Below are 24,009 nucleotides of genomic sequence, written 5' to 3'. Positions count from 1 at the left end.
GTCGCCTAACTGCGCGGTGACACGTATATGTAAGCATCAGTGGGGAGTGATCCGATATCCCTCTGGGGCGGATCTCTATGGCCACTACGTTCTGTAGGCTGTCCGCCGATGTCAAGAAGTAATCTATCCTGGATAGACTATTATGAACTCCCGATTGGTAAGTGAACTGTCGGGTCGTGGGGTGACGGCACCTCCAGGCATCTAGGAGACCAAGGGCATCTATGAAACTCGTTATGTGGGACAAAATCATTTTTAACATCTTGGAACGCAGCTGCTTCTTAAAATTGTGCATCTCCTGTGCTGGAGGTCTGGCCAGGTTTGAAAGGGTCTCTCCTAGCAAGAGATGATGGGCCCTGGTTATAGCACAGATTATTAGGTGCAATTTAAGGGATATCAAAGGGTATCCATATAACTTATACTTCTGTTCCTCAGCAGTCAACTATATTTACAGTAAAATAGGAAACCTCCCTCTCGGTATTTTGGCCACAATATCCGGTTCACACTTTTCTCAACCTCCCCATGAAAATGGACCTGGTGGTGTTTAGTTTTAGTGGCCAATCAAACTGTCGAATACAGAGACGGTTCCCCGCTTCACAGACCCCTTTTTTTGGCACATTGCTTTTTTCTGTAATACAGTATATGTGAGTAGCAGGGGTTGCATTGAGTTCTGTCAGCTGCAACGAAACTTCTTGTTACAGCCTGCCAATTGGATTGCATGGATCCAGATCTTAGATGCTGAAAAGGCTGAATGATAAAAATGCTTCCTCATCCAATCAAGCTATAATGTTTTTCCTAAATGTTCACGTTTGAGTCCTCCTCAGATCTGGACTTTCAGATATTAAGTGAGTGCTATTATGGTTGCATTGCTAACCATAACTGGCAAATTTCATTGGATATATTAGGTTTTGCTTTCTAACCATAATCTCTCTTCAGTTGAGTTTTTTAGGAATATAGTGACACTGTAGTTTCTTAATGACTTTGTCACAGTTTGATCAGTCTCCACAAAACATTTTTTAAAAGTTCTTCCGATATTGATTCAGCATGGCATGTTTGTGCAGATCCTTTAAAGATGGGTATGGGGAGGCTATCAAAAAGTTACTTTCCCATTTTAATTCTAACAGGAACCTTTGATCTCTGCTACAGAAAACAAATGAAAATAGAATTGCACTCAACCGAGTGCCTTAGCTTGGTTTGGTGTAAATGCATTAATGTGTTTTCAATAAATTAGCATTTAAAAATTGCGCTCTGGTGGTCTTGAAAGGGTTTCAAAATGACAGGTATGTGGACCTTTACTCTGCAGTAATCCATGAATCTGAGTTTGCAAACCTACCATCAGCACACATTTGAAAAATAAACAAATCCGATTAAATCAGGGAACTTTTTCTCCCGTTGTTCATTTCGGTGCTGTGGTCCCAATGATTTCAAAAGTATGAAACCTAGAATCAAGTTTGAGAAACCTCTTTCCATAACACATAAATCATACACTTTCCATACTTTTCTACTTGAGAACAATACTTACACGCATCTTTGATTATCGCTTTTTAAATACAGAGACTCGGCATTACACAGCACTCTCCCTTACTAGAGTTCTGTGCATGGGCTTCCAAAATAAAGCAATTAACTAACCTTCATTGTTTCCCAATTTCTCTGCTCAAACATGCGGTAGTTTCTTATGTTCACCCTATGTTATCCTACCTACAGGATACTCAGGATGTCCTATCTGTTCTGGAAGGACTGGAGTTTAATGACGACACTGATTTTGTGGTTTCATTCGACAAAGAATCCTTGTACATGTGCATACCACAGGACCAAACATTATGCACAGTGGAAGCGTAACTTAAGAACACAGAACTAAACACCATCATGTCTTTGTCATTCATTGTGAGATGTGCGACCCTGGCGATGAAGGAAACTTTTTCCAATTAGAGGAGACCTTGTTTCTGCAGACATCTGGCACTTCGATGGGTGACACATTCGCCCCTAGCTTGGCAAATTTGTATATCCACTCCATAGAAGCTAAAACCGTCCTTATCTCCCACAACCCCTTTCATTCCACGTCTATGGAAACGGTACATAGACAATATCCTTGTGATATGGCGAGGCACTGTTGAAGACATTAAGCTTTTCCATCAATGTCTTAACTCTTGTAATGAGTTCTTGAAGTTTACATGTGAATATAGAAAAGAGAAACTTCCCTTTCTAGACCTCCTGATGTATACCACTGAGGGGACCCTCAGCACAGAACTGTGAAAAAACCTATGTAAAAAAACTTGCTCCTCTCATACTCCAGCTATCATCCCAAATCTTTACGAGAGAATTTGCCTTTTGGACAATTCTTGAGGATTCGGCGTAATTGCACTGATATAGCTAAATACAAAAGTCATGCTTCAACGCTGGTAGGACAAATTCTAGATCAACAATATCCTCACTGGGGGGGAGGAGCCTAGCGCGCAACCAAGATGGCCGCGTAGGTGCGAGGCTCCCGAGGACCTCCGCGACCTCCTGCATAAATCCTGACTATATCCTGTCCTTGACGAGGGGACTGTGTTCGTGAGACCGAGCTGAGGTGCCATCCGTTTTCCGTTTCCAAATCGGACCGCGGACACCGGCGGGAGCATCGATTGAGGTTTGCGGCCTTCTCCACGCCGGCCCCCCGGATTGGAGTTGTGGGGCGATCCGGAGACAAAGTGAACAACAGCGGCGGGCGAGGCTGGGCGACTCGCGTACCCCGCACTTTCACTTTCGCTTTCGCGCCCTCCTTGCTGCCAAGCGAGGTAGGGTCGCGAGGCGGCGTGCGGTGGTGTGACTTCATCGGGGTGCCCTGCCGGCCCGCCAGCTGTGATCTGCCCTTCGGAGCTGTGGTCGCCCTCCCCCGGAGCCCGTGAACCGGTCTGTCAGCCCCTTTCAAGGAGATTGGCACGATTTGGGGACTGGAGCCATGTCCACGAAACAAGATGGCGACCGGGCAAAGGTGAAATCGACCCGCCGTGGCGCAGCCCCTCAGTCTAACAGTATGGACCGCTACACCCTCCAGAAGGGATCTCCAGAGGCGCCGCGTAGGTCCCCTGTTGGCCCGACTGATGCTCCTGCTTTGCCCGCGGATCTGACCCTCCGGGACGTCATGGGCGCCATCGCCGAGATGAAGGCCTCAGTCGACCAGCACTTTGACACTCTGGCGCAAAAGATTGACTCGGTCCTCGTGGATGTGGGCCTGGTGAGGGCCGATCTGTCCAAGACGAATGACCGGGTCGACTCTTTGGCCCACACCACCTCGGGCCTCACAACGGACGTGGCGGCCCTCCAAAGGGAGGTGCGCCGACTGGGCCAGGCGAGCGCCCTGATGGATCGTCGACTGGAAGATTCCGAGGGTCGGGCCCGGAGGAACAATGTTCGCATTGTCGGGGTGCCGGAGGGACGTGAGGAGGAGGCGGCGGATCTGTTTGTGGAAGACCTGATCCTCACCCGTCTCCAGCCCCGGGGGCTGAGTAAACTCTTCGCAGTGGAACGTGCCCACAGGGTCCCCGGAGGGAGACCTAAGATCGGAGCCCCTCCGAGGCCTCTCATTGCCCGGATCTTCAACTTTCGGGACAGAGACGCTATCCTGCAGACTTCTAGGCAACAAGGACCGGTTAGACTCGACAATATGGATGTAAACTTCTATCCTGATTTTACTCCGGCGGTCCAGAAGCAGAGACTGAGTTTTCTCGGAGTCAAACGTCGCCTACGGGACTTAAACCTCAAGTATGCGATGCTTTTTCCAGCGAAGTTGAGGGTAGTGGTGGATGGCCGCACGCACTTTTTTGATCGTCCCGAGGCGGCCGGGGACTGGTTGGACACTTTGCCCGGGGATCGGGGCCGGGGGGGTGGGGGGGGGCGCGGTTGGTGGGGAGGGCTTGCCGGATCAGGACTGAGGGACTAATAGTAGGCCTTGCTCTGGACAACATTATTGTCATCATTGACTGATTGTGTAAGTTCCCCTCCCGTGGAGGTCGTACGGGGTCTCTTGGGGGCTTTCCCTCCTCCTCTGGGGGACTAGTTAGTGTTTTCATCTATGGGGCGACAGGCACACTGCACTTTGGGGGGGCTGTTCGGGCTCATGCAGGGGTGCAGGGAGGGGGGAGTTCTGTTGGGACGGGTGGGTTGGGGTGGGGTGTTGTTCGTTTTTACCGCAAGGCAAACCCTTTACTGTATTGGTGTTTTTGATGTGCTCTCGGGGGGACGAGTGATGGCTTCTGTATGTGATGGGGGGTAGGGACTTGACTTTGTTGTCCTGGAACGTTAATGGACTGGGGGACAGGATTAAGCGAGGTGTGGTCCTGCAGTATCTGAAACGAATTTCGCCAGATGTGGTCTTTCTGCAGGAGACACACCTAATTGGTAATTCCTTCTTTGCCATGAATCGGCGTGGCTATCGTTTGGTGGCCCACTCGGGCTTCACGTCTGGCTCGCGGGGGGTGGGCGTCATGGTTAAGAACTCGCTCCCGCTGGAAATAGATGAGGTGCGCCATGATGAGAGGGGACGCTACACTGCCTTGGTGGGGAGAATGGAGGGCAAAGTGGTTGTCTTTGTTTCAGTGTATGTCCCACCGGGGCTACAGTCTACCACTTTTGCGGACCTGGGGCGCCTCCTCCTTGACCTTCCGGGGGGGCTTCTGGTGGTTGGGGGGGATTTCAATGCGGTGGTTTCTGGGACTATGGATCGTCACCCCCCTAGGGACCTCCCCCGGGCGCAGGCATGGCTGTCCGGCCTTTTAGATACATTGGGATTGGTGGACTGCTGGCGCTTAAAACATCCCACGCAGCTGCAATATACCTTCCATTCGGGTGCCCATGGTAGCCTCTCGCGGCTTGATCATATCCTTGTCCCTGCGGCCTATGCTGGGAGGGTGGGAGAGGTGCGCCATCTGGCGCGGGGTATTTCAGATCACTCCCCGCTCCTGTTGCACTTTGGTGTCCTCCCGAGGGGGGAGGGCAGGGTAGCTCCAATCAATGCCTGGTATCTGCGCGACCCCACTATTCGCGCTGACCTGATTAAATCCTTGCAGCGGTATTTCGAGGAGAATGTGGGGTCTGTCCCTTCGGCTATCTCCCTTTGGGAGGCCTTTAAGACAGTTATTAGGGGGGAGGCCCTCTCCTTCATATCCCATGCCCGGAGGCGCGAGCAGGAGGAGGTGACCCGAGTGGAGGCCGAAATTACTGAACTGGAGGGTGATTTGGGGAGTGGGGTGACGGATGCTGCACTGCATGTTTTGCATCTTAAGCAAGCGGCCTATAGGGCCCTCGTCACGGAGGCAGCCAGGGGCCTCAGCAGAGAGCAACAGGGGCGACTGTATGATGTGGGTGATAAGGCTGGTAAATTGATTGCGTGGTTGGACAAAAAGGAGAGAGCGAGTCGTGTGGTTCCGCTGATTGAGAGGATGGATGGTGTACGTGTCACCGAGCCAGAAGACATTGTCTCTTGCTTCGCGGATTATTTCCGCGAGGTGTATTCCCCGGTCTCTCCCTGCTCGGAGGCGGATTCTCATGCCCTGCTTCGAGATATCGCGCTGCCCTCCCTTTCGGTGGAGGATAGGGAGTCTTTGGATGCTGCTCCTACCTCGGACGAAATTGCCCTCGCTATACGCTCGGTTGCATCTGGCAAGGCCATGGGCCCGAACGGCATCCCTATCGAGTTGTATAAGCTGCGACCGGACGTACTGGCACCCCACATCCGCGCGATGTTCCTTGCGGCCCACTCGCGGGGTTCCCTCCCGCCGGACCAACGTCTGGCTACAATCGTGGTGATCCACAAGGAGGGGAAACCCCGAGACCGGGTTACCTCCTATCGGCCTATCTCGCTCTTGAATGCGGAGCCCAAAATCCTTGCCAAGGTGCTTGCCAACCGGCTGGTCGGTGTGGTGGGCGATTTGGTCCACCAAGACCAGTCTGGCTTTATCCCCCATCGCAACACGGCCCTCAATCTGCGGCGCTTGCACGGGGAGCTCGCGCGTGTTCCGTTTGTGCGGGAGCCGGCCATCTTGGCGTCCTTAGACGCCACCATGGCGTTTGACACGCTCGAATGGCCATACATTTGGGCGATGCTGGCGAAATTCGGATTTGGACCGGGATTCATCAGCTGGGTCAAATTGTTGTACTCGGGCCCGTTAGCGCAGGTGGTAGTGAATGGGCGAGTCTCGGCCCCGTTCGCGCTGGGACGGGGCACGCGACAGGGTTGTCCCTTGTCGCCGCTCCTGTTTGCATTGGCCTTGGAACCCCTGGCGGAGTGGCTACGGTGGCAACCTTCCATCCGTGGTCTCCGTTGGACCCCTGAGTATGAGGACCGCGTGTCCCTCTACGCTGACGATATCCTTTTGTACCTAGCCTCCCCGCGCAAATCACTGATTGTCCTGGTTGATGTCCTGCGCTCCTTTGGCCGTAACTCAGGCCTCGTCATCAACTGGGCTAAATCGTGTGTCTATGTGCTTTCCGGGGAGGCTCCCGTCCTCCCGCGGGGATGTCCGATCCAGATTGCCTCGCAGGGGTTTCGGTACCTGGGTGTCTATATCACGCTGGACCCGGCGGCCTGCTACGAGCGAAACTTGCTTCCCCCCCTCCAGCGCTTGAAGGAGGACGTCGCGCGCTGGCGGCACCTGCCGCTTTCGCCGCTCGGCCGGGCGGCATTGTTTAAGATGATGTCGTTGCCGCGCTTCCTGTACGCTCTCCAGAACACTATGGACCTAGTCCCGGCGCGCTACTTCCGTGAGGTGGAGAGTCTACAGCGCCGCCTGTTCTGGGACGGGAGGCCGCGTATAGCCCTGGCGAAGTTGACGCTCCCGTGGTATGACGGGGGGATTGCCCTCCCGGACATTAAGCGGTATTACTGGGCCTCCCAGCTAGCTGCAATTAATCACGGCCTCTATGGGCCCGCCTTGAACCCGGCATTTGAAATGGACAAGATGCTCCTGCCCGGTGGCGACTACAATCGAGCACTCTACTCTGGCGCGCCGGATCCCCGCTTGACGGGGCCCACGCGTGTCATGGTGCGGGTGTGGCACGCGGCCAATGCAGCTATGGGGTGGAAGGACCGTTTGACCCGGGCGTCGCCGTTGTATGCGCCTCAGCGGTTGGGCTCCCTGTGGACCTCGAAGGGCTTCGAGAAGTGGGACACGATTGGCATCAGTAAAGTGGGGGACCTCTGGACGAGAGGGGGATTTAAAACATTCGAGACGCTGCAGACGGAGTTTCAGCTGCAGGGCAGTGAATACTTTCGGTACTTGCAGGTCCGTCATGCGCTGGGCTCCGTCTTCCCAGACGCCGCCTCCATCCCGGAGTCTTCCCCCCTGGAGGATAGAGTGCTGGATGGCCACGTTCCGGATAGCACGATCTCCCTCATTTACAAAAAACTGATTAATGACCGCTCGGGCCTGCTGACCGGCCTCCGTGAGGCGTGGGTTGCCGACGGGCTGGAGTTGGACGACGAAGACTGGATTTCCGCGGTGGCCTCCCCGAAGGAGGTGGCCATACCGGCTTGCCTTCGCTTCGTCCAGCTTAAGATACTCCACCGGGTTTACATGACGGGGCCAAGGCTTCTGCGTATGGGTTATGCTGAGGATGGGTTGTGTAAGCGTGGGTGTGGTGCTTTGGCGACTTTTTTGCATATTCTGTGGGAATGCCCGAAGGTGGAGCGATTCTGGCGTGGTGTGCATGAGGTCCTGCGTCTGGTTACACATGTCGCACTGTTGCCTGAAGCGAGGAGATGCTTGCTGAATGTGTGGGAACCAACTGATTACTCGGTTCCGCAGACGCGATGGGTGACTCTGGGATATATGATAGCTAAGCGTGACATCGCTCAACTGTGGGGATCCCAGCGGCCCCCGGCGGTGTCGGCCTGGAAAGAACATATGGATTGGTGCATGTTCCGAGAAAAGGTGGTGTATGTGGCGAGGGGCAAGCCTGGGGCGTGGGTGAAAATATGGGGCCCCTGGAACGCCTACCGCGGGGGTATTTGCGAGCCACCACTGCTGCCTGCTGCCTCACCGGCTCCGTCCCCCTAGTTGACCCCCTCCCCCAGTCCCGGGCACAGAGTTCCCCCAGTCCTGGACTTGTTTCCCTTCCCCCTCTTCAGATTCCTGTGGATGGTCGGGGTCCCTCATTCGAGGAGCACGTGTGATTACCTTCGATTGCGGGTTGCCTTGCGGGTGTGTTTTTTTATGTTGTTGCGTGTGTATAGAATGAAACCGTATTGTGGGCTTAGAGTCATGTGGCCCACGTCGTTGATGTCTCCTGATTTGCTTCTCTGTAACGCCAAGTGCCCTGTTGTAAGTTTGTCAGGTGCTCCTGTCACTCTAGCGGCCGGCCGGAAGGTTGTAGGCCCATACTTGTATATACTTGAGATTGCAATAAACGGTTTAAAAAAAAAAAAAAAAAACAATATCCTCACTCTCTCCTTAGGAGTTCAATGAAAAGAGCAAGGAACAACCATTGCGAAGCTCTCCTTGAGACACCCTCCATCAAAGAAACCACTGACAGGATGATCTGCATTAGCACATTTAGCAGCAAGTCTTTTCTGCTGCAGAAGTGTGTCAACAAAAATTGGAACATCTTGAATAAAGGCAGTTGCAAGTTACCGAAACCTATGTTTGCCTAAAAGCAGCGGCAACCTCAAGGACAAGTTAGTCCACACTAGACCACGGGGCAGTCAAAATCTTTATTCGGCCATGTACCAGCCATAAAAGAACACATGAAAGAACTATTTTTCAGAGCAATTAACACAATACAATTGAAATTTAGCTGACCTGATCAATACACAGAAAAAAGAAAATCATTTTCCGACAATGTTACGAAGCCCTACTGCAGCGGAGATGTACTTATAAATCATTAAACAGGTAAATTCATCATTTAAGAGAAGCAAATAGTTTAATGCGGGCCGACACTTTCTTATATTTAAAAATATTAACAATGGTTTTAAAAAAACGAGTCTTGGTTTAAGTTAAAGTTTGCGGAAAAACATAAAATGCAAAGTGCTCTGTGTAGACGCTGAATCACATGGACACAATTCTAGTTTGGCATTGCAGTATGTATCACATGGATATGAGACTAAGAGATGAGAAATGCCTATCCTAAACCGAATCAGATAAAACATTTTGGCGTGGTTAAAATAAAAAGAGAAGTAGGATTCAATTCCTGGTGAGCTTAATAACAATGAGTGCTCTACGACCCTTTTTTTGACCATCTCTTGTCTATCTCTGGTAAGCTTTAAATGGGAAAGAAAATCTCTTTTCAGCTTGGCTCTTGGGATTGTGGATATATTTCCAGGGGTGTCAAACAATCCTTCAGTCCGAGCTTCTCCAATTGTTCTTGTATATAAGACAACCAGGGTATTTTTTTTTGTACATGATCCAGATTCAAGCAATCCATAATGATATCTCGATTTAAAACTGGTTCCTCTTTTACCCAGATGTTATGCAATAACAGCAAGGGTGCTAGTTGAATATGAAAGGATAATGGTGTTAGACTCAATTCATTGTGACTGATAATAGCAGGAGTGCTTTTGGGTACTGTCAACACACGTTTTAAAATCATGTTTTCTACTTTCTGAAGACCTAAAGTGTTGCAACAACCCCAGGCCCCGGCATCGTACAAGGTGACAGCGCACGTATGTGCTTTGTAAATATCTATAATGGCTTTTATGGGGCGAGAGCCTAGTTTTTTTTATAAATCTAAAAATGGCCTCCACGTTTTTATTAAAACCTTCAATCCTTGCGCCAACTAGGTGAGACCAGGTATTTTTTTCATTAAAAAGAATACCTAAATAAGAAAAAGTTGGCACCTGAAGCAATTTTTCATTCTTTATATAAAAGCTTTTTGTTTTTGAGGGATGTTTGCTCTCCACCATTACATTTTGAAACCACAGACAGGATGATCTGCATTAGCACATTTAGCAGCAAGTCTTTTCTGCTGCAGAAGGGTGTCAACAAAAATTGGAACATCTTAAATAAAGGCAGTCGCAAGTTACCGAAACCTATGTTTGCCTTTAAAAGCAGTGCCAACCTCAAGGCCCAGTTAGTCCACACTAGACCACGGGGCAAATGGTTGCCCCAACAAAACACACTTTGGAGTGTCTGACCAATTAAGGGGCACTTTCCATGTGGAAGTTGCAGTGTCTGTGCACAAACCTCACACACTACCACCATTGACATAGTTACGGGTCGCCCTTGGGAATTGAGACAGCACACCAATTGTAACTCGAAGTGTCTAATTTAGCTCACTACTTGTCCTTCTGGACTGAGGTATCTGGAATGACAACTAGGAAGGTGAAGACGCGAATGCTTGAACATAGGAGCACAATACGCTCCAAAAACCTGATTAATAAACTCACCACACACTTCCTGGATGAAGGTCATGATGCCAATTTTTTTTACATGCGTTGTTTTAGACAAACCAAATATTACACAGGCTATCACCAACATGTCCCAGTTTCTATCCAGGACAGAGCAGTGCTGGGTCTTCAGGTTGCACACTGACACCAGGGGCTTAAACTATTACATTCCCTGGTTCAGTTGAATCCGCTCGTAGTGGTCGTTGCAAGTATATTTCCTGTTGACCCTGTGTCCACAGGCATACCATCTCCTCGCTCACCACTCTGTATGCCAGGGTCGCACCTCTGTACATTTGGGCTGTCCTCCCATTTTGGGTCCCCTTCGACCATGTCTGATCACAGATGTCCATTGGCAACTCCATCCATATGATTACATGCACCTCACCCAGGTACCCTTCTTTGTCTCACTGACAACCCTTTAGGGGGACCTTTATGCCAGCCCGGTCCATGGAGCATGGCCTTCTTGTTTCTATCCCATGCAGTTGTCATCTGCCATCTCAATAAAGCTTTGAGACTCAAACTCTCTTACCTCGTCTTCTTAGGAAAGTGAGGCCTCAATGCCAGCATGGCCACCTTGTTCCTATCATATGCAGTTGCCTTTTGCTATCCTTACAAAGCTCAAAGTTTCAATCGCTCCTGAATTATTTCAATAAAGTTTTCCAATACACGTTGGTTTGAGACTGGTACTCTCCTAGTTTGGATTGTGCAGATGTTCTAGACTTACCCCTTTACCTCCCCATGCCTCCATCACCCTGTTGAAGAACTCAGTCATCTCATTAAAGTTTATTGAGATTGGCCCTCATGGACTGCTTGTCTGTAGCTCCAATTCAGACTATTTATTTATTTGGTGTTTTATATCGCGCGAACATGACCCTAAGCAGGGTATCAGAGCGCTTTACATTTACATCTTCAACTTAGAACAACATGAACGTCACGTAGGTTTAGTACCATACTCCATGTACAGCAAATTTCAAGAGAACAGTTATGTTACCAAGTCATAAGTAATTGTACATTGATATGTGAGAAAAACATTAGAGTTTTAACATTCATATATACAAGAGCAAAATGAGGTTAATGTTCGATGAGAGGTAGCAAAAGTATGATCAAGGAGGATCAGTGATAATGTCTGGACTGCTGAGATTATGTAAGAAATTTGCTCATATAGAAAGATTTGGCTTCATTTTTTAATGCAGCGATGGACAAAATTCTTCAAATGTTCGGTGGAGAGCATTCCATATTCTTGGCGCTGCACCAGAGAAAGCTCGGTCATAAGTTCTTTTTTTATGGAAACGGGCTGGTTTCAGTAATAGATCTCCATGACTCCGGGTAACACAGCATCCTCCAAATGGAGTGATTTTCAGGTACACAGGTGTTTTGTAATGTATTGCTTTCTGAGTGATACATGCCATTTTTAGTTGAATTCTTGCTTCATAAGGCAACCAGTTAAGCGCTTTCAGATGAGGGGTGATGTGGTCGAATTTTCTGGAGCCAGTTATAAGTCTTGTGGCCGCATTAAGACAGGCTTTCAGAGGCGCTGTTTGCCCTGTTCACATTGTTGACTCTCCCTAGACTACACCGGAGTCCTTCATTTATGTTTAGGACTCAGACGGAGGTTCTCCCCCTGTGCTGAGTTCTTTGTTAGTTTCTACGCTTTTGTGTGTATGGGCGGGGCTTAGGCTCTGACATACGCCATATACCAGGTGTGCCGGGGTGAGCTTGTTCCCCTTCCCGGTTGCACGAACTGGCCACAAGGAGTCCATCTGAAAGGTAGGCACTGGCAAGGGGTCTCTGTTGCCAGCAGCTTTTTTCCTCCACTTGTTCCTTTCTTGCGTTTCCCTCTTGATAGTGCTGCTCGGCGGGCTCAGATTCCTGCCCTCATGGTTCTTACCTTACGGCCGAGCAGCGCCTGACCGGGACTACTGTCCCGAGTCCTCCCGACCTTGGGGATTGTTTCACCAGGGTCATTACACACTGCTTGGCGGGCTTAAAATCCCTTCATATAACAGAGCAACTTTTGACCTTGATTATCAAGCCTTGCCGCTTCTCCCTACAGGGGCACCCGGTCTCAAGCTATTTTAGTCCAGTCCCTACACCGTCTTGGCCCAACAGGACTCGCCCATTTGCATTCCCCTGCACACCAGGGATTTCACTCCACGGCATGGTGGCATTCTGTGTGTATGAGCGTCCTGTCGTACACCGACACGGGAGCCGCATCAGGGTGTTTGCTCATAACCAGGTAGCACCTTCTGCTCCCAGAATGTTCATTTTTTATTTCATTTTCTTTTTTTCCTGCCCTGAGTTATGCGGCTGCCAGCAACCTGGACAGTCACAATAAGGCCCCTTTATTGCCTTTAACATTCTGTGCTGCTCATGGGCCCACATTCTGAGCTATCTCCACAGGGTCTGTTGTTCATCTACCACTCCTCTGGGACAGTCACAATAAGGCCCCTTTATTGCTTTTAACATTCAGTGCTGCTCATGGGCCCACATTCTGAGCCATCACCACAAGGTCCGTTGTTCATCTACCACTCCTTTGGGCCATTCCACACTGCAGTACCTTGCCCCCGGAGGGATTGATCACCTTCCTATGCAATCCCTCCAAGCTAGAGATATTAAGACTAGTTCCAACATGGGGTTTCTATGAGCTCCTGTGAGCCGTGACCCATGAGCTAGTCCTTTGGCCTCCACGTTGTGAGGCACACGCCCTCATGCCTCGCGTCCTGTTCTGCCTTGTTTTCCACCATCTCTTTACTGGGTGTTCTAAAATAGGATAATGAGGACTTAGCCCATTCTATCTCCAGCTATCTTCCATGTGAGACATTATATCCAGCCTATTATCTGAATTTGTCCTATTTTTACCCTGCAACAGACATCTCAATTAGGGTTGGTTGAGCCAGGACATTGATTGCCTGGTCTGTTTTGCTCTCCAGTTGCTCTCCGTCTGATACATGCTCCACTCAGCATACACATTCAACACTTAACCAGCTGTATATCTGTGTAAATGTATGACTGCATGCTACAGTCAACCTTTCTGTCCCCCCTCCTACTATAGGGTTTGGACGCCACCTTGATTGCGTGCGTCGAGGGTAAGACACTACTAGCTCACCCGACTATGTGGGTAAGCATCACAATTGATTTTCTAACCATTTTGTATAGCCACATTTGCACTGACAATGTATGCATATAGCATTTAATTTAAGGAATGAGTGTGGAATGTGTTAAACATTGTTCTTGTAACATTTGCCTCTTTTCAGGGACGACGCTGACCAACTGAACTCTTGATTGGTTCAAAAACCTACTAGCTGGTTGTATCCTTTTCTAACACCAACTAGATTTGGTATGTGTGGTTAACTCACCTTATTTTGCACTTTCAGTTGGTCCTGAAGAAATCTGTCACCTCCACGGAGAGCATAAGTTAAAGCCATTTGCTTTGCTAATGGTATTGTATAGCAAAGCAAATAGCTTTAACGTAATCAATGGCGAGACCTGTTGCATTTTCAATGCTTGTTAACATATACAATCGGTTTGACAGCCCACATAGACCCTCAGGGACAATAACATCACTGGCTAACTACCTTGATTCGACCATGGGAAATCACTGTTTGATTGTCGCCGGAGATCTTAATACGACCTTTGAACCGGTGAATTACATACAGGACTATATCCTGGAGGGGAATAAAGCTAGGGGGATTGTGAAACTCCAGATACCACCCATTAAGAAACCCACAAGGGTGGGGCAACAAGTACTATCGTTTACTATTGCCCATGGTGTCAGAGCCTGTAATGGTTGAACTGATTCTGATAGAACAGCAGGTCACACATTTAAGAGGGGGGCATCAAAAACACGGATTGACTATATCCTTGTCGACCTAGATCTGTGGCCCTTAGTCAAGGATATGATCATTATAGCCCGGGAAGATAGTGATCATAATGCTTTGGTGCTTACGATGACGGGACTAGTTACCCAGTGTAGGCACCGTAGGCCTGAGTCCACACAGGTCATTATAAATAACAACAATAGGAGAGTCAAATGGCCAATGATCTTAGCCGACTCAAACTCTCTCCCCCAAATATATTCTGTGCTGGAGCGGTCTCTTATAGATCTAAGTATCCCTACTACTGGGCTAGAGGCTGTCATGAGTATCTTCCAGGAATTAACTGCAAGTCTAAAACAATTTTTTTCTAAACAAAGCAATAGAGTTAAGCAGAAAACAGCACCCTGGTTCAACGATGCATGCAAAAAAGCTAGGAACGAGCTAATGGTGATGTTAAAATCGAAATCCCCTGTAGAAATTGCGAACAGTAGGAGGTTATATGAACTAACCCAAAATAAAGCACAAAGGGACTGGGAGTGTGAAAATTGGAAATTGCTTCTAGAAGCCGCTAAATATAAGAACAGTCAATATTTCTGGCATCTATTGGCAAAGGGATCACCAAATTTGGTAGCACAAACTGATTTCTACATTCAGCCCCACGTATGGGAAGAATACTTCGGGCATTGTTTGCAGATCAAGGGCCGTCGTTCGCTCCAGCCTTAAGCATGAATCCTTGTGAACAGGTAGTGGTTGATGTTGAAAATATCACTCTTGCAGAAACAATCATGGCAATAAAGTTCTTGCAGAGTGGCAAAGCACCGGGTCTTGACAAGCTTCCTGTTTAGGGCTGAACCGACTGTCTGGGGTCCGCTGCTTTAAAGGGTTTATAAACCACGGAGCCGATACCCGATGTGAGTTTAGAAAGCTCGAATTTGAGGAACCTTATGAAACTGTTCATTTAAGAAATTAGTCTTTAACATTGGGAAAGAAGAACATGTACCCTAGAGGCTTTATGCTCTATTGAATTCAAGATATATATACATCCTTTAACTGTTCTATCCCAGAGAAGTTCTTCACTTAAGATAGGCAGATTTAGAAGCCAGTTTTTAAGCACGGCTCCAAGGAGTGACATTAGTCCCCTGTTCAAGATTCTTACAAGGTTTCTTACCTGCATCCTATCTGACGTTGCACAGTATCTCGGATACAGATATAGTTTTTAATAAAAGGAGTATATTTGGGAGGAGTTTATTCTTGTCCTGAGGAAGGTGGTTTCTAATCAGTTATATCCACCAAAACGCGTTGACGCAAGACTAAGAAGCCAGACTGTAGATTGTGAAGACATTTGTCATTCGAACAAATCAAGTATCTTGAATTACTGTCTTGAGGAGAACGAATGATCTAGATCTAATGTCTGTGCCTTCTCTATTGACAAGAAAATATTTTTCTTGCATGGTTTTCCCCCAGTTCATAATATGTGCATTTGCTGTGAAATTGTTTCTTAATCCTTTCTGTTTTTTAAACATTTAATCATAGTTTTTATTTTCTGTTTAATCATAGGATTTTTCATTGTTAATGATGATGGTATGATGAATTGAAATGAACTTGTTTTAAGGAAAATAAATATTTTTAAACTTGTAACACTTGGCCTACGGAGGGTTTTGGTGTCTTATTCTGGTGATTGAATGGATTTGATGTGAGTTATTGCTTTGGTGTCTATCATTGCCGTAAGGGGAATTTCTCTCTTTTCTTGACTTTGTCTATTTGGTGCCCTACCCCCCTTTCTGGTAAATAAGGACCCCTCTCACTTTATTGGTGGTTTATAATACTATCCTGAAGGGGGGTGCTATTCTGGAGACCTGGCGGGGTGCCAAAATTATTCCAATTCATAAAAAGGGCGCTAAAGGGTCGCCGGGGAATTACAGGCCCATCAGTCTTATCGATGTATCGCAAAAAAGCTTCTGCAAAATCATTTTGACCAGAATTCAAAACTGGATAGAGGAATATAATGTTCTGTCTAACTTACAGGCAGGATTTAGGGCTGCAACTAGTACCACTGACCAAGTTTCTAGGTTCCTCCTGTTAATTTGGAAAGAAGTTACAATCAGAGGAGGTCACCTTTATGTAGTGTTCGTGGATTTAAAGACCGCTTTCGATTCCATCGACCGGTTCCAACTTTGGCTAGCGCTGAGCACATTAGGATTACCAGTTTATTTGCTCAGAATTCTTGTCAGGTTACATCAAGACACCTTCGCCCGGGTCAGGTAAAATACTGAAGGCTGTCTGACTAACGCCAAACTGTCCAGAAGGGCGTTCATCAAGGATGCGTTCTTGCCCCTACACTGTTTATCCTTTACAGTAATGGTCTAATAGGAGAACGTTTTAATTGCGGTGGCGATCGCCCAAAACTGACTGGCAAGGTAGTGCCTTGTCTGCTTTTTGCAGATGATATACTGCTTATTGCCAGAACACCCTGTGGCATTCAAAATCTTCTAAATAAATTTGCCTTAGTATGTAAAGATAAGGGTCTAGAAATAAAAGGGGTAAAAACTAAATATATGATTTTTAATCCATATAAATCAAACATTAGGAAACTTACCCTGGGCACGCTAAGTTTGGAGAAGGTTAGTTCCTTTGACTACCTGGGTATTCGTATCAACGATAGGCTGGCATGGACACAGCAGATAGAAAAGAGCATTGCGCCCCTCCAGCATGTTGATTGTGCTATAGTTCAAAGGGCTAGAGCTTCCCCTTATCGGCCAATATCCCCCATTATTGAAATTAATAGGGCTAAGGGCCTAGGTGTGGCCCTGTATGGGGCCGAATTGTGGGGGCTGGAAAACCTGACAGACTTAACTTGTGCTGTAAGTAAATTTATCAGAGCCATCATGAACCTCCCAGTGAATACACCACTCTTGCCACTTAGATTAAATCTTGGCCTAAAACCTATAGATCATCATGCCACTCTGAGGTCAATTCTGTTTTGGATCAGGGTGTGGATAAGTAAAACACAGGTGCACCCGAGGGAGGCAATGGTAGAGCTGACTGCCTTGCACAATCAAACAGGCCACATCAAGTGGTTTAGTAAGATCAAGGTCTGGTTTGCAAAAGTTGGGATGGCGCAACTCTGGGAGGACCCAGGGTCTATGACTAAACTCACGGTCCCTCTAGTTAAAAAAAAAGGGTTTGGGAACTAATGATCTCAGAAAGGGTTGACCGGTTTGCACATGGCACTTTGACTGCTGGGTTTTTAAATGTTAAATGAGTATTTGCTTTTGAAGGGTTTCTGGATGATATTGAACCGCCCCAGGCATGAGCTTTGTATGTCCAGTTCAGATATGGAACCCTTCCTTTGACTGCAATGAAGAACTCATGGGGAAACTTGTCTGTCAATCCATTGTGTCCTCTATGCCATATCTTCCCTGAAACTATCAAGCACTTTCTTTTCTGCTGTTACTTTTATGCTGAACTTAGGAAAATCTGGCTGGCCCCTGTATGTCGCACTTTATCTTTTAATTGTCCATTGGAAGCCATACGTATATTTAAATCAGATACTACAAGCTGGTTAGTATTTGCTGTCTCGAGGTTTTAAATGTTTGCATGGTGGAAAAGGTTAAAAACTGGCAAACCTGTTATGTCGTAGCATCATTAATGTAACTTCAATCAGGCTTAGTGATATTTTTCAGACGCATGTATATTGGCTATGAAAGATTTAGAAGTTTGTTTTACTGTATTGTATAACTTTTTAATGGCTTTTATACTGGTGTACATTTTACTGTTTTTATTGATTATGTTCTGTATTTAAGATGTGAATGATCATACTTTTGATCGATTCAATAAATATATATACTATAAATCAGGCCCTTTAAAACACGTAAGTCTGTGGGTATTCTCGAACTCAGGTGCGCTACGTTTACGGAAATGCAAATGCAAATGCAACATCCTTGCTCAATAAAAGGTTAGATGAAGGGGTTCTCCAAAGCAAAAAAAAAAAAGAAGAGTTCAATGTGACGTTGAATGTTTTCGTTATAGTTCAGTAGGCACACGTTTCCATTACGTGTGAATTTCACACAGCTAAATGTCAGCCTGTGAGTGCTCCTGATTGTGTCCAGGAGCACTTCAGGAATTCTTTGAGAACTCCCTAAAAATTGCACACATGCTGATTACAAGGGGCACAGCTTTTTACCGAACAGATGTGGTATCACCTGATCGCTGTAAGAATTAGGTCGCACCATGCTAGTGGAAATTACTTATTTTCTCTAAATGTTGTTTTGTGAAAATGTTGATGAGGTGCCTCAAACATTTCACTGAACAAAAACACCAGTTTATTACATTTGCAGTGTGTGCATTTTTCATTTGTACTGGGGTAAGTAAACCTGACCAACGTCAGTTTTTTTCAGCTAAACTTTTGATAATAGTGTTCACACATCTTCAAATTCTCTGCCATTTTAACTATAATTTTGTCTTCTTCTCTTAAACATGTAGCGCATTCTTGGTGGACTTCATGGAGCTTAGAGCAGGTCATGAAGTCTACCATCTCTCACCATGATTAGATTACAAACCTACACTTTACCAACCAAACCCAAAATGCAGATGCCTTCATACACCATGAACACCCTGAAGACGACACAAAGGCTAAGAATACCCAAAGCGGTTTTACCTCTCTTAGGACTTCCTTTGGAGCTGAGACGAGCCACTCAACTGCTTAGGCGGCAGAGACAACATCTCTCTACACCACTAGAGTAGCCTAGAGGTCCCCATCTGGTCGGGGAGAATTTTGTGTGAAAACATGCTTCTGCCCAAGAGGAAAGAGCACTTTTTCTGAAACCACACATCGCCAGCTGGCCCACCATGCCATGGTGGTGTGGCAGCATCTTCTTCATTTTCCAATATCAAACCACACAAGGAGGGTTTATTTTCTTAACGTGAACAATTGGTATGCCTTTTCTCCCAAGACGGACCGCAGTGCTAAGCATGCTGTGCATGGTGGTCCCAGACAGGAAATAATCCAGTTGACATTGTGTTAGAAGCCACATTCTAAATAAGCATTGGCATAGCCAATAGGTCTCGCCTTTGGGACCTTATAAGTGTTTAGTTATCCAGCACAATATCCTTGGTGCAACAACATCACCTGTTTCATGGCTAAACACTTATAAGGTGCCAAAGACGAGACCTATTGGCTATGCCAATGCTTGTTTGTGTTGTCATTCTACCTTGCCGGTCCAGGAGGCACACTACATGTCACACAGGAGGTTCAAACTACTGCATCCTGAAGATGGCCGGCGCTTAGTTGTCATGCAATGTCTATAAAATGACATAATAGAAAAATGCATTGATGATGCCTATCCTGTTAACTCCTCATTCCCTTCTTAAAGCATTGAACACAAATGTTTATTATGAATTGTGCTCAGTATGACTCGAAGGAGCGTGGAGCACAGGCTTCATCTCGAGTTAGAATGGGTCTTGCTAGTTTCTCTCTATGATCTTGGTGGAGCAAGGTGTTTAGCACCCACAAGAATACCAAGGGGCACTGAGTTTGGAGCATCGGTTACTCTTGGTTCTGTGTTGATATGAACACAACATACATATATGGGAATTGGCTTAACCAAGTTTGTGTCCTGTTCGCAGGTTTGGCCGAGCTTTGTACATTTGAGCCCTACTGAAATCCAGTTAGGAGGCAAGGTTTGACATGATGTAGTGAAGACAGCATGGGGGTGATTTTACAGTTATTTCAGAGAGTAATGTCTTTTCCAGGTCATTATTTACAATGTTAACTGATGCTTTTCATTTTGTTAGATTCGGAACAAAGAAGTAGAGAAAAGACCGGTCAATCAACTCTCGTTAATAAAAGCTCGATGAAGAAGAAAACGACAGGCATTGACAAAACAAAAAAAAAACTGATTTTACCAGTGGAGTGGTACGAATATGTGCCGGAGATTAGATTACAGAGCCCAAAAAGTACGATGAAGAAGAGCAAAACAGGTATTGACAAAAGAAAAATGAAACTGATTTTACCAGTTGATTGGTACGAATACGTGCAGGAGAGAAGACTGCAGAGCCCAATAGATCTGACAGATGAGGACATGCCAGAGACAACAATTGTGCATTCAAAACATCAAACCTATGAGGATTTGTCTGAAGTAGAAGAAGAAATTGGAAACGTAGAGAAAAACACTATTGCGATGAAGAAAAGAACTCGCAATACTGCCATTCTTTGGAGTGACAAACCTGTGCAAGTTGACAAAATCAAGACCAATCAAGTAAAAGATCTGATGTACGAAGATATGCCTGAAGAACAGGAAGAGGTTCCAAAAGCATGGAAAACTATTGTCACGGTGAGGAAATTAAACCCTACCTCTTACATGGTGGGATTTGAGCGCATGCAAAAAGACAAAGTAAAGACCATTGCAGTACAAGAGCGGTTCTATGAAGAAACGTCAGAGGATCAAGAATATATTCCAAAAGTAGAGAGAACTACTGTCAGGGTGAGGAAAACAACCCGCAGCTCAAAACAGAAAAAGAAAGACTTTCCAAAGGAACAAGAAGAGAATCCAACAGTTGGAACACGCACCATCAAGGCAGTGCATAGAACACAGAGCTCTGACGTGAATTCCCATCTGATGCAAGAAGAGAAACTGCAGGCAACTCTAGTAGAAGACCTAACCTACAAGGATGAGCCCGGGGAAGAACCAGCTAATAAATCACAGAAGACCAGAAGACGGCGGAAGAATAACAAGCAGATGTCTACGGTAGTGATGGTAGAAGATGAAGAAAGGACCACGCCAGTGAAGAATCAGAGAGACAAGGACATGCCTAATGTACCTGAAAGGATTGCAAAAATGGGACATTCCACTACCAAGGGGAAGAAAGTAACCCAGCAGTATACTTTTGTGGTGAATGCCCACATCCTGGAGGAAGACGAAATGAATACCGTTCCTGTAAAAGATCAGACATATGAGGACAAACCAGAAAAACAAGAACAGACACTAACATTAGGGAAGGCCACTCACAAGATGAAGAGAAGACAACAGAGTTCTACAGTCGTAGTGGATGACTACATTACAGGGGAATAGGAGTCAAGACCAATCCAGTGCCAGAGATATGGGGAATGGTCCTTGGTTGGTCCAAAGCCTCTCATTCTGCATGGCCATAGCGATATTCAGTAAAAAGAAAACATGGTCTTGCGCCATAGGGCTATTAACTGAGCGCAAACATCTTAGATCCAAAACACTTGAACACCAAAAATGAAGAAGGATTCCAGAAATTCACTGAACTGCCAACCATGACCATTGCATCTATTGCACTGCATGATCTGATGGCTTTAATGGTACGTGCATCTCTCTTGAGTTTTGATAAAGTACTGTGATTAGGAAACATCAGTTGCACTAAATCAAGGTGTTCCCCGCTCATCTGTTGATCATATTTTTATGCTTTAAACTTTTATGAAAACCTCTTCAATAATATTATTACAGGACAGGAAATAATTAATACATATCTGTGCCTGGTCCCCTATAATAAATTCTAACTAGTCTTTGAGTTGTGTTCTTACTTATGTATGAGTAAAGCTTCACTTTTTTTGTTTGATCACCACATTTTATTGATTTTTTTTTATTGAATGTGACAATATGCACAGTGCTGTGACATTACAGATATCTCGCGAGTCTACACACATCATACTTAATTGGCTTTATCCGACTCAACTAAAATATTCCCACCTATTTTACGATGCTCTTAGAGGCAACCTCATGCCACACATAAAGGCTTTTCCTGATTTGTGCATCGGTCCATGGCTGACCGCCATTCCGCAAGGGGGAGGCTGTGTTGAAGAGTTCCAGCATTTCACTATGTCTTTTTGGCAATTATAGTTCCAATTCCCACTGGGGTACGTCCTCCCAACCACCTCCCAAGTGTTCCAGGATACCCAGCAATGCAACCCTGTGATGGGGTTTCTAGCAGTATTCCTATTATTTCCAATATGGTAATAACGATAACCTTCTAGTATGTTGCAGTAATAGGGCATTTCCACACTGCATGAAATAATTCTCCTTCTTCAGTCGAGCATCAGAAGAATGTGGGCACCAGGAGTTTGTTCGCACTCCACAGCCTCTGGGGTCTGCTGTGCTAGTATGTAAATATTTAAGCTGTATGATCCGGAGTTGGGTCGAAATAGCAAGCAACTGCGGGGTCATACAAGCATTCCTTCAAGTCACTTACATCTAAGGGGCCACGCCTCCCATTTTGCTTTCTGTCCCACATAAAGGTCAGGCAAGTTTATGACCAGGTGACTTGTAAGTCTGTTATCTCCATCCTTTCCCCAAGAGCCTCCTAAGGATTTTTGCTTTTTATGGGCTGTATTCATGCATGTTGGCGAGGGAATCCTGATGGTGCCCAAGGGATTGTGCAACTGTACTTATTGAACTGGGATTTATGAAACTCAGATACTGCCTGGAGGTCCTGGAAGGACTTCATATGGTTACCGTGCCAGATATACTCTACCTTTGATATACCAATTATGTGTCACATTTATCAAAGCTCCATAGTTGTAAACGGTGCTTAAGCCAGTGGCCCCACCATAAGGGTGTTTCTACTGTAATTCTTTGGTTCCATGCACTCCACCTCCGGACCAATGTCCATGCCAGCAATGCTTATCTGGTTGCCTTGGGGGGGGCCTGGGTGATAGGGGCTCTATATAGCATCCCCAAGATATTCTTAGTTGGGAAACCTCTCAAGGCTCACCAGTACGATCAGGAGTCAGATGGGCCCCAACCTGCTTAGCTACCCAGCGAGAATCTAAAAGAAAGGGGTTGGCCATATGATGGCATGATAGCATGGCGCACCTTCAGTTATCTGGAGGGGCTCCGCGCCATAGACCCCGACAGGGACCCCAATGGAAGGTCTCCTTCAGGGCATCGATCTCCCTAGCACCAGCGGTTTTCCTGTCCCTCAAGATTTTCTCCAGGAATCCTAGGCCATGCAGGTGCGTCATCTTTTCATCAGAGTTGTGGGGGCCAGCGAATCGGCGAGTGATGGTGCCCCCAGGATTAAAAGGAAAAGAAAAACAGAGGGCTGGGGGGAGGGGTGTTGTCTTATCCTCCTCATTCATGGATACCCCCCTGCGGCGTGGGCTCCGCAACACACCCACTTCTGCGGATCCTCGTAGCGGCGGTACTATCAGTTCTCTGGGGGAAGGTGCATCAACACGCTTGCAGGGCTATGCCCCTATGGAGCCCTGGACAGGGTCAGGAAATCACACAGACAAAGTAGCACTGGGTGTGAGATGTTGGGTCCCCCAACATCCACATGACAGCCAACCCCTGCGGCCCCTCACCAACTGGACCGCAGTCTAGGACCACCACCTCCAAAGCCCATGACAATGAACTCAGCGTTCGGTATGTTGGCAGCCCATTCCCCAGATTAGGGCCACAGTCTCCCGCTTGGGCATCCTCTGTGGCCCACTCAGTCGGCCAAGTCCATGGTCCTCCAGGTATACTTCTCCCGCTGTACGCTGGACCTCTTCAATCTCAGGTTGGTCTGGGTGCCCCAATTTTGCTCTGTAGCTAGGCGTGTAAACCACATTTCAGGATCCTCGATATACCGAGCAGTCAGCTCAAAATAATAGTCAGTTCTTGGACACGATGGTTCCGCCTCAGTGAGTGGGGTCCGGGAGCTCATCAGAGTGTGCCAGCAACTAGGATTAGTACCACTTCTCTCCGAGGCCGGTCAGTAGATCTGCACCAGAGGTCCGCCGTCTAGGCCGGCTAAGCCACAGCTGATCGTGAAGCTTCACATTTTAAACTACAAATAGCATCACTGCCTTTCCTTTCACTGTATTTATTTATT

At 46.8% G+C, this 24,009-nt stretch overlaps 1 protein-coding gene across 1 annotated transcript in view; it reads left to right on the top strand.

The window, feature by feature from the left end:
• The window catches only part of LOC146783200 (uncharacterized), a 111,085-nt gene extending 89,447 nt beyond the window's left edge, over positions 1 to 21,638 (top strand). Inside the window, exon 3 of the mRNA XM_085634018.1 lies at positions 19,966 to 21,638. Within this exon, the coding sequence (XP_085490144.1) occupies positions 19,966 to 21,242 (1,277 nt within the window). The 3' untranslated portion in view covers positions 21,243 to 21,638. The remainder of the gene's footprint in view (positions 1 to 19,965) is intronic.
• The last annotated feature ends 2,371 nt before the right edge of the window (positions 21,639 to 24,009 follow it).

This window comes from Triturus cristatus, chromosome 11 (genome assembly GCF_964204655.1).
Source record: "Triturus cristatus chromosome 11, aTriCri1.1, whole genome shotgun sequence".
NCBI lineage: Eukaryota > Metazoa > Chordata > Amphibia > Caudata > Salamandridae > Triturus > Triturus cristatus.
This window is presented reverse-complemented; position numbering and strand designations above follow the sequence as displayed.